The sequence below is a fragment of the Primulina tabacum genome, chromosome 18 (genome assembly GCF_025594145.1).
Source record: "Primulina tabacum isolate GXHZ01 chromosome 18, ASM2559414v2, whole genome shotgun sequence".
NCBI classification, from domain to species: domain Eukaryota; kingdom Viridiplantae; phylum Streptophyta; class Magnoliopsida; order Lamiales; family Gesneriaceae; genus Primulina; species Primulina tabacum.
The window spans coordinates 4,563,526-4,575,452 of NC_134567.1; the positions used below are offsets into that span (position 1 = coordinate 4,563,526).

An 11,927-nucleotide genomic window follows, 5' to 3' on the forward strand; every position below is an offset into this window, starting at 1 on the left:
TTCCGCACATTATATGTTAATGAGTCAGGAGTAAAACATCGTTATTTTTATTCATTTACATCTTTTTATAAGTTGATGATTTGGCAGGGTTTTGACAGTTACATTCTAATTTTTTTTAAAATAGGAGTTTAGGAATTTGACGAGGTTAAATTAGTTGATTGCAGCATTTTTTTCCCGTAGTTGGATGATTCTTTTTAAATACATGTGTTGAGCAATTTTCGAAAATAGATTACCAAAAAAAAAATTAATACTATTTTAGTGCCAGATTTTACAAAATAACTCGTAATGGCGAGTAAGATTCGTATAACCTCATACCAAGGAAGCCCAACCGCCCTTAACTGAGCCTCAAGGGCTTTGAACTTCTTGAGTCTCCGCGAGGAGTCTTGTGCTGGCAGAAGAAGCATCTACAAAATCGGATACCTCACTAGCTATTCCAGGTTCAGGACTAGACATATTGGAAAAGGAAAGTGACTTAAAAAATGAGTGAGAGTAAAAAGCAATGATCCGAGCAAAAAATATGGTCGGAATTTGATAGAAAATTCGGGTAGAGCAATGACACAAGAAATAGGAAAGTGATAATTATAGGAAAACACATATTTATAAGGGAGTTCAAGTGATGACAACCACACGATTGAGACCGATCCAACTGTCCAGATTCGACGAGAATATGAGTAGGCACCTCTGGAAGGTAAACAGTCACGAGATCTGGTTCGTCTGTGCCTTTATGATGATTAAGAAGAAAAACACACGGATCAAAATCCTGATCGTTCATTTCGGCGGACTAGATGTAGTTTGAACAAACACATATCTAAAAGAAGCGTGCTCGGATTTGGATCTTGACAGTTGATTTCTATTGTTTAGATGTGACATAACTAACATAAAAGCTGAAACAAACTTAAATATAGAAACATTATAAAATGCTCAGGGTCGGCCACTACTCAATCCAAAAACTTGGTCTAAATTTCATAGTTATTTTAGACCAAAACGAGAGGTAGTATTGATACCCTGTATAGCCGACCCGACCAGGATCCGAACCAAATCATCAAGTATATGAGTCTTTTAAAGGCCCCATGATTAATACAACTATGACCAGAGCAAGGGCTCGAAAATTTTTACACGAAACCTGAACTAATCCATACTCAAGAAAGCATCTCACAAGACGGAAATGCTCAGGCAGTCGATCTCAGGATTGGATCATCCGGCCCGAACCCAAATAAATACAGCGGTGAATATAGATAAAGTCCTACTAATGTAAAACACTTGGCTAAATCTTATATGATAAAGGATGTAATCCCAACGATATCAGGACACATTCAAAATTTATAATTTGTCGATGATAAGATTAGACTAGTACAAATCTTTATCACAAATATCGTATTCAAAGGACTTGTCCGACATAAAGTTCTTTTCCAACAAAGTAGAGATAATCTAGCTTCTCTTAACTCTATAAATTTAATGTATCTATCATGATTTTAGACATTCACTTATCACTATCACTAACACTATTTTTATCACTCTTAAATTTTGATCCAACACTTAATTAAACATCGGAGATATTACACCTGAAACATCTTTGGCACCCTCTAACTTATGTTTGTTCATGCAGAACTATAGTATTATTCTGTTTGGCCCACATCCAAATTGAAATTCTGCTCGGTCCATCTTGCATCAGCAAGGAGTACGACTCACCATACCGAACCTAAAATAAATTTTTTGCTTACAACAGATTTTGTATTTGTTATTTTTTTAAAAAAAATAAAACAAGACCGATATTTGAAAATATAAATTTAAGCGCTGCCCCTGCAGGAGGAGCTTTTAATTTTTCAAGAGAAGGGGCAGTGGAATTTAAAAAACAAATACAAAACAAATATTTGAAAATATAAATTTAAGCACCGCCCCTGCAGGAGGGGCTTTTAATTTTTCAAGAGAAGGGGCAGTAGAATTTTATATTAATGCCCCACCCATGAACAGCTGAACTTGTCCAATGTAACACAATCACAGTGACCTGAAGGGCGAACATAATCATGTCAAAATCTTTAGCAAATACGGATTTCAAAATACTCCAAGCACCACCGTAAATCCAGAAACTTCACTGGGAGTGTACAGCAATGCAAAACAAGAACATTGATAACCATCCTGTGATAAATATGATGTCAATGAAATATCCAATCGCTACTCATAAGCATGGATCATACGATCAGTAGAGAACACAGCATTTCCGCATCTTTTAAATATGAATCAAATGTCAAGCAACAGTTTCTCGTAAGAATCCAGGCATACCAACTCGAGTTCACGATCTAAGAGTTAAAACAATAGGGGGTAATCAAGAGAGAACAATAGACGAAAGTGAATGAAATCTAGATTAAAAGTTTATAACAAAATAGCAAGCCCCATTTACAAGCATAAATTATCCTTCAAGGTTACAGTCCACAATGAAACAAGAACTCAAGCCACAGTTTATAAGCGGGTTGAACATAGTAGAATACAGAAAAAGCAGCAAATAGAGAATACCAGTGTAATCCAAATGAAAGAGCATATAACTGAATTATAGTTACATATAAATATATCATGAAACTCCAGTAAACTCAGACGGACAACTCTGTCTTTGAAACAAGAATGCCATCAGTATCTGCGTAAAGCCATTCGCCATCACAAATTCTAGTCCCAGCAAAATTTATGGCAACGTGCTTTTCTCCAATTCCCTTCTTGTTGGCCTTAACAGGATGTGAGGCGAGGGCTCGAACACCAATGTCGCAGCCATTGATTTCATCTACATCCCTTATACAGCCGTTAACTACTATACCAGCCCATCCATTGTTCTGTGCCTGTACTACAGGATTTCCACCCAATATTGCACATCTCAAGCTACCACCCCCATCAACAACAAGAACTCTTCCATTTCCCCTTTCCTCGAGAAATTCACGGACCAGAACATTATCTTCAAACACTCTCAGAGTAACAACTGGTCCAGAGAAGACTTGGCGCCTGCCATATATCTGGAAAACAGGATTAAGTGCTCGGAGTTCACCACTCACAATGAGCTGTGGATTTGCATCACAAACTTCAGCTGTCGTTACCAAGGCCATCCTATATCAAGAACCTCCAGGAAAATAAGCATCACAAAGAAGCGATTGCAAACAGTAACAGAAGAACTCGTGTTTATCTACGTGAGTAAAGTAAACACACAGGGAAAAAAATCCCAACAGACAAATCCAAATATTTCACGTTGAAACAGGAAGAGTTACAGCTACATCAAAGCAAACACACATTATTATTTTTTAAAAACAAACTCCATGGATCATATTGAGCTGAGAATCCCACCTAGTAACACATTCAAGAACCACCCGTGTTTCTTATTTGAAAACTCCAACTAATCTAATATATAATGCAGGTGCTGACTACATCAACAACTAGATGAATTAAGATGCATCATCCACTCAAATAGATACGTTCTGATATAGCATCATTTATAACACAATGCCAAGAATCTAAAAACTCAAGAATGCCATAAATAATTTAATACTTAAATACAGAATTGTCTGTAAAAACATGCAATTAATCAAAACAAAGCCAAGAATTAGTATCTTACATCATGATCTGATCAGAAGTCAGAACGCCAATAACCATAAAAAGAGGAAAAGAAGAAGAAGAAGAAGAAGAAGAAGAAGAAGAAGTCTAGTCGTCCAAGAAACCACAGACTATAAATGACAAAAAAATGAAAAAAACATCAAATAAAGAAAAAAAGTAAAGACAAATATAAAAAGGTACTCGAACATAGATCTACAATTACTCAAACACACAGATGCATTCTTCACAAACAATCCCGTTATTTATTCAGTTTTTTTTCATATCCTACTCGATGAAATTCAAGGAGGAGACATTTTACCAGATAACCAGAACATTGAATATTTAAGATTTCTGTATCAGAATAATTTATCGGCCTTTTATAAGACAACATCACAGGGGAAAAAACAAATCAAAAAATCAAAATCAATAAATAAGAAAGCATATCTAAATAAAGAGATTGGATGTAATACAATCGCAAGCTGATGAAATGCCGTCGAATTTCTCCTTTTAATCTCTCAAGGAACGTGTAAAAAATTAATCGATTATTCGAAAAGAAGTTGGAAAATGAGGTGAAAGTAATCCGATTCAAGGGTTTCTATTGATCGAATCGGGGAAGGAACGACAGTGATGGTGATTTGAGCACTATGTATGGGCTGATTTCCTGTTATTAAAATGAGCCCGTGATTTCATTGAAATACTGAAACCACCTCCTCTCTTTTTCTTTTTTTTTTTGAGTAGATACGTTCGTGAGATGGATCAACTTTACCGATATTCAGAATAAAAAATAATATTTTTAGCATAAAAAATATTACTTTTTCATAGATGACTGAAATAAGATATTTGTATCGTAAAATACGACCCAGTAAAACCGTCTTATATAAGTTTTTGCCTTTTTTTTTGGATCAACTTCTTATTTAGCAAACAGACCTCAATTTTAGAAAGACTATTTAAAAATTTTGTATGTCTTATTTTTAAAATTATTTTATTTTATGAATAATATTTATATAAATACTTTTATATATTTTTTTCAAGAACAAAAAGATATTTTTTATTTATAAATTTTTTTTACTAGATAGTTATTTTAACAAATGAAAAAATATAAAGTTTATGAAGATGAAATCAAAAATAAGGTTAAAAATTTAGATAAATTATGTTTTTAGTATTAAAAAGGATGAAGTTTTTTTAAGAAAAAATAATTTATAGAATTTTTTAAATATAAAAAATATTATTCGATATTCTATATATATATATATATGTGTGTGTATGTAATAGTGTTACTTGATAATAAGATTTTGAATAAATGTCATTTGGTAAAAATTTTATAAAAATATTAAAATTTATAAGTAGAGTTAATTATACCTATCTCCCTTCAATATTATCATAATACCCAAAAAAAACTATATTAAAATGTTACATTTACGCTATTGAGGTTTATCAAAATGAAGAAATAAATCAAAGAATTTTTAAAATTACAAACACCCCATTAAATTTGAATTTATTTTACATTTTACTCCCTTAAGTTTGTATTCATCCTAAATTTTTAGAGGGTAAATTTAAGAAAAATAAAAATATGAGAGGGGTGTATGTTGTTATAAGGTATCAATTTGTTACTTTTCACAAATATGAAATATGTATGTAATATTTAAATATAGTTGAAATTTTTATCTTTAATATGATAAACTTGAATGAAAAAATTAATAAAATAAACCCTTATAATTAATATAAATTTAATAGTAAAAATAATTTTATTGTTTTAAAAGGCAAATCCTATGAAATCACACTAATTTTTTAAAGATTATCACTTAGTTAAATGAAATCCCAAGAAATCCCATCAATATAAAATGAGAATATCTCACCAAATTTCATCCAATTACATGCTCCAAACACACATTTTCTAAACTTTCCATTTTTCTCCTCAGGTTGCTGCACGTTTTTCTGTTTTCCATCAATGGCAATATTGATTAATAAACAACGTCCAAATTGTTGTGAAAAGTAAAAATTTATGGTAAAAAGTAAAAATCTCAAACTCTCAAAATTTACCAAACTACACACTTTATTATATTTTTCTCTCTACTCAATTGTGAATTTCTTCACAAATGAGAGATCTATTTATAGGAAATATTTACAAATAATCCAAAAAATAAAATGCATCATTACCTGCATCATCACACACAAATTTCTAATTTTACAACTCTTATTTTCAACATTCAAATATTTAACTATTACTTTTTCAACATTCAAATATTATTTTCAACACTCCCCCTTGTGATGATGATCATGATACGATGATGTCTTCATTACGTGTTTTTGTACTGGCTCGTTAAAAACCTTACTAGGAAAAACCCATTGGGATAAAAACCATAGTAAGGGAAAAAGAGTGCAGTCACGTAAGCTCCCCCTCATGTTGACACGAACAATTCTTCACAAATTTCGTAGATTGCGCATCCCAATATTATATATGTGCTTTCTGAATATTGACGTAGGAAGTGCCTTTGTGAAGAGATCTGATGAGTTTTCACTTGATTGAATGTGACAAACATCAATACATTTATTCTTCTCTAGCTCTTTGGTGAATGCGAAGAACTTAGGAGGAATATGTTTAGTTCTGTCGCTTTTTATGTATCCCTCTTTCATTTGAGCAACACATGCAGCATTATCTTCATATAGTATCACAGGCTTCTCGTCGAATGATAATCCGCATGAGATTTGGATATGTTGGGTCATTGATTTTAACCACACACATTCACGGCTTGCTTCATGTAGTGCAATAATCTCGGCATGGTTTGATGAAGTTGTTACGAGCGTTTGTTTCTGTGAACGCCAAGAAATTGCAGTGCCTCCATGAGAAAATACATATCCAATTTAGGAACGTGCCTTGTGTGGATCAGATAAGTATCCAGCATCGGCATAACCAATTATACTTGGATTAGCATCTTTTGAATACAAAAGTCCCAAGTCTGTCGTTCCTCGTAGATAACGGAATATATGTTTAATTCCGTTCCAATGTCTCTTTGTTGGATATGTGCTAAATCTTGCCAACAAATTTACGGCAAAAGATATATCAGGCCTTGTACAATTTGTAAGATACATAAGGGCACCGATAGCACTTAGATATGGTACTTCTGGACCAAGAATATCTTCATCATCTTCACATGGACGGAATGGATCCTTTTCTATGTTTAATGATCTAACAACCATTGGAGTACTTAAAGGATTTGATTTATCCATATTAAAACGTTTAAGGATCTTTTCTGTATAATTTGTATTGTGAACAAACATTTCACATTCTTTGTGTTCAATTTGTAAACCCAGACAATACTTGGTTTTTCCAAGATCCTTCATTTCAAATTCTTCCTTCAAGTATGACACAACTTCTTGAATTTCCTTATTTGTTCCAATGATGTTTAAATCATCAACATATACAGCAATAATTACGCATCCGGATGTTGTTTTCTTAATGAAAACACAAGGGCATATTGAATTATTTACATATCCCTTTTTCATCAAGTGATCACATAGCCGATTATACCACATTCGGCCGGATTGCTTTAACCCATATAACGATCTTTGTAATTTCACAGAATAACATTTTCTGGGTTTTGAATTTTGTGCTTCAGGCATCTTAAATCCTTCAAGGATTTTCATATATATATTACTATCAAGTGATCCATATAAGTAAGCTATAACAACATCCATAAGACGTATTTCTAAATTTTCAGATACCGCCAAGCTAATCAAATACCGAAACGTAATTGCATCCATCACGAGAGAATACGTTTCTTCATAATCAATTCCAGGCCTTTGAGAAAAATCTTGTGCAACAAGTCGAGCTTTATATCTTACTATTTCATTTTTCTCATTTCGCTTTCGAATAAAAACCCATTTGTATCCAACAGGTTTTACACCTTCAGGTGTAAGGACTATAGGTCCAAAAACATTACGTTTATTTAACGAATCTAATTCAACTTGGATGGCTTCTTTCCATTTTATCCAATCCTGCCGATTTTTACATTCACCAAAAGATTTTGGTTCATAATCTTCATTATCATTTATGATGTCGATTGCCACATTATAAGAAAATATATCATCAATTTCTTCTATATCTTTTCGATTCCATATTTTTCCAGTATTAATATAATTGATAGAGATTTCATGATTCTCGTCAGTTTGTGGTTCTGACAGAACATTTTCATCATCATGTGTTTCTTCAGGAACACCATTTTCTATTTTGTGATCATCATATGTTTCTTTAGGAACATCATTCTTTATTTTGTGATCATCGTGTTTCTCTATGAATTTTCTTTTTCGAGGATTTTTATCCTTGGAACCGACTGACCTTCCACGCTTCAGGCGTTTAATGACATCATGAGTATTTTCAATTTTTTTCTTCGGAATTTCAATTCGAGCAGGGGCATTTGCAGCATGTATATATGATTTAGTTACCCCTTTTGTGTCTGCAAATGCATCTGATATTTGATTTGCTATTCTTTGCAAGTGCACAATTTGCTGTACATCTTTTTCACATTGCTTTGTTCTTGGATCCAGATGTAACAATGATGATATATACCATGTAATTTCTTTTCCGGTATGTTTCTGTTCTCTCCCTAACATTGGGAAGATTTCCTCATTAAAATGACAATCAGCAAAACGTGCTGTGAGCATGTCGCATGTCTGAGGTTCAAGATATCGAATGATTGATGGACTATCATAACCGATATAAATTCCAACCTTTCTTTGAGGTCCCATTTTCTTTCGTTGCGGTGGTGCAATAGGCACATACACCATACATCAAAAAATTCTCAGATGAGAAATGTCTGGTTCTTTACCAAATGCAAGCTTGCAATTGGGAGTATTTATGATATGCACTTGGTCTGATGCGAATTAATGAAACAATATGTAAAATTGCATGTCCCCATATAGAAATAGGGAGCTTTGTTTTCATAATCATTTGTCTAGCAATCATTTGCAGACGTTTAATCAATGATTCAGCCAATCCATTTTGTGTATGTACATGAGCAACAAGATGTTCAACAATGATTCCCATAGACATACAATAATCACTGAAAGTTTGGGAAGTAAATTCACCAGCATTATCAAGTCTAATTTTCTTGATTGTATAATCGGGAAATTGATTCCTCAATTTTATTATTTGAGCAAGTAATCTTGCAAATGCAACATTTCGAGTTGACAATAAACATACATGTGACCATCTGCTGGAGGCATCAATCAATATCATAAAGTATCTGAATGGTCCACATGGTGGATGGATTAGTCCACAAATATCACCCTGAATACATTCAAGAAACATTGGTGATTCAGTTTGAATTTTGGCTGGTGATGGTCTTATAATAAGTTTTCCAAGAGAACATGTTTTACATTGAAACTTATTATTCTGAAAGATCTTCTGGTCTTTCAGCGGATGACCATGTGTATTTTCTATAATTCTTCGCATCATTGTTGAACCATGATGTCCTAATCGATCATGCCAATTGGTTAATATTATAGAATTATCAAATGTTTGATTTAATGGGACTTATATGTGTATAATGCAATCCAGTAGGGAGCATTGGTAGTTTTTCAATCACATATTTCTTTCTTGATTTATATGTGATAAGACACATATATTTCTCATTCCCTTCATTCATTGTTTGAGTATCATAACCATGGGAATATATATCATTAAAACTCAACAAATTTCTTTTCGATTGTGGTGAATATAAAGCATCATTGATCAAAAATTTTGTACCATTAGGTAACAAAAATTGTGCTTTACCACATCCTTTAATCAAGTCTACAGGACCTGATATTGTATTCACCGTTGTTTTTGTTGGTTTTAGTTCCAAGAAATATCTTTTATCTCGGAGGATAGTGTGCGTTGTACTACTATCGGATATGCAAACTTCAGCTTTGCTCATAGCATTTTACATATTTGAACTTCAAAAAAAAATATGCAATGAAATAAGATTACTGACAATACATATGTAAATATAACACATATCATAATTGTACAATAAAACATTATTATATGAATACATGAAAAATAAATTATTGTACATTTATATTCTACCATTATATTGTTTATTCTCAGAGAAATCATTGAGAAAATCAGTAGCATCAATATTGTTCATTTCTATCCCACCAACATATTGATCATTTCCAGAGAAATCATTCATAAAATCAGCAGCATCAAAATGAGTTGAATCACTCAAACGGTCACTGCGTTCAGTGAAGTTGGTCTCTTTTTCTTTCCCCTTTATCGATTCTTTATAGAGCTTGCAAAGGTGCTCAGGGGCTCGACAAATACGAGACCAATGTCCTGGAGTACCGCATCTGAAACAAGAACTTTCAAATCTTTTCGAGTGATTTTCATTAACACTCATGTTCTCATGATGCCTTTTCTGTGGATGGTTCGTGACGTCCTTTTGAGATGAGTTATAAAAATAACTATCTCTATTGTTTTCAAAACCACGGCCTCGACCACGACCACGACCAATCCACGTCCACGTCCACGACCACGACCTCGACCAAAACCTTGTCTCTGGATTTGATTTTGGTTTCCAGGTTTAAATTCATTTTTACTCACAGCATTTACTTCTGGAAATGCTGTTGATCCAGTTGGTCGGGACTGATGATTTCTCATTAATAGCTCATTGTTCTTTTCCGCCACAAGAAGACAGGCGATGAGTTCAGAATATCTCGCAAATCCACGCACTCTATATTGTTGCTGTAAAGTTATATTTGATGCGTGAAACGTGGAAAATGTTTTTTCAAGCATTTCCGATTCTGTAACCTCATGTCCACAAAATTTTAGCTGCGAGATTATTCGATACATCGCTGAATTATAATCACTGACTTTCTTAAAATCTTGGAATCTTAACATATTCCATTCATCACGGGCGGTCGGAAGTATAACTTCTCTTATATATTCAAATCTTTCTTTCAATCCTTTCTACAGAGCCATATGATCTTTTTCGATGAGATATTCACATTTTAAACATTCATCGAGATGTCGACGCAAAAATATTATAGGTTTTGCTTTTTCTTGTGATGAAGATATACCATTTTCTTTAATGGTCTCGCTTAGACCCAATGACTCAAGATGCATTTCTACATCGAGAGTCCATGGCATATAATTTTTTTCCGTGATGTCGAGCGCAACAAATTCGATCTTTGTCAAATTTGACATGGTGGTACTAAAAAATTACGATGCATTTTATTAGTTAATGAATATTGAAATACAAAGTAATGGATAAACAACAAGTACAAGCATTTGTAAAAATAAAGAAAACACACGAGGAGGATATTCTCCGATAAATAAAAGACTCGTGAGTATGATAACCAAAATAATTAAAAATAACCTTGAGAAAGCCATCTTTTTTTTCTTCGAAAATTTGATGAAGAATAATAGGAGAAAGTTGGAGTGATTGAAAGAGTTTGTGAGATCATATTTATAGGGCAAAAACTAGCCGTTTTGTTACCGTTTATGACCGTTGATGTACAAAAAAATAAATGTATGTATTTGTATAATTTTATGGTAATAATATGGTGTATATAATATTAGTCATAATTATGTATATCATATCACATTATTATAATAAAGTGTCATAAGTTATTTTGTTTAAAAACCTTATAGGCTTTTATACTTTTCGTATCCCTTACCGGGAGTGTGAGATGTCGTCTTAACATTCTCCCAAGATTTATAACAAGTTTTTGAAAAATTTATTTTTATTATTCATAATAATAACATTATATTATATATTAAATATATACACAATAAATAAATAACAGTAAAATAAATATTATTACTTTTGTTACCTTTTTCTTCTGTTTGGAGCTTGGAAAAGTAACGTGTTGTGAAAAGTAAAAATTTATGGTAAAAAGTAAAAATCTCAAACTCTCAAAATTTATCAAACTACACACTTTATTATATTTTTCTCTCTACTCAATTTTGAATTTCTTCACAAATGAGATATCTATTTATAGGAAATCTTTACAAATAATCCAAAAAATAAAATACATCATTACCTACATCATCACACACAAATTTCTAATTTTACAACTCTTATTTTCAACATTCAAATATTCAACTATTACTTTTTCAACATTCAAATATTATTTTCAACACAAATTTCATTATTATTCTGTTGTTTGATTCTTTGTTTGGATCAGTTCTTAAATTTAGATGAAAGAAAAGAAAAGAGTGATGGTTTACCTCTTCTTTTCAGTCAAATTTATTTTATTTCATTTTATGTAAACTTGTTTCGACTGATTTTTATTTTATGTCGATTGAGATTCAGTTCACTCAAACTTGCTCTTGTCCACTTTTTAAATTTGTAGATTGTCTACCGACCTTTAGTAGA

The 11,927-nt window shown here is 32.4% G+C and overlaps 1 protein-coding gene and 1 long non-coding RNA gene across 3 annotated transcripts; one reads left to right on the plus strand and one right to left on the minus strand.

Annotated features, from left to right (window-relative positions):
• Positions 1-2,201: 2,201 nt before the first annotated feature.
• LOC142533386 (uncharacterized) lies at positions 2,202-2,711 on the plus strand. The gene is made up of 2 exons (XR_012816742.1): positions 2,202-2,467; positions 2,507-2,711. It is a non-coding gene; the product is annotated as an uncharacterized LOC142533386 (long non-coding RNA).
• Positions 2,344-4,282, minus strand: LOC142533385 (putative 4-hydroxy-4-methyl-2-oxoglutarate aldolase 1). Of its 2 annotated transcripts, none has more exons than XM_075640131.1 (2): positions 4,038-4,282; positions 2,344-3,100 (listed from the first exon to the last, which is right to left on the minus strand). In XM_075640131.1, the coding sequence occupies exon 2, from the start codon at positions 3,084-3,086 to the stop codon at positions 2,586-2,588; it is 501 nt and encodes a 166-aa protein (XP_075496246.1). In that variant the 5' UTR covers positions 3,087-3,100; positions 4,038-4,282; the 3' UTR covers positions 2,344-2,585. The 2 variants fall into 2 exon arrangements, with proteins under 2 accessions (XP_075496246.1, XP_075496245.1); XM_075640130.1 differs by having other exon boundaries at positions 2,344-3,087; positions 4,038-4,275.
• Between the last annotated feature and the right edge of the window lie 7,645 nt (positions 4,283-11,927).

Bases quoted from the DNA above. Each gene is read 5' to 3' on its own strand.
- LOC142533385 (XM_075640131.1), bottom strand. From the start codon at position 3,086: ATGGCCTTGGTAACGACAGCTGAAGTTTGTGATGCAAATCCACAGCTC.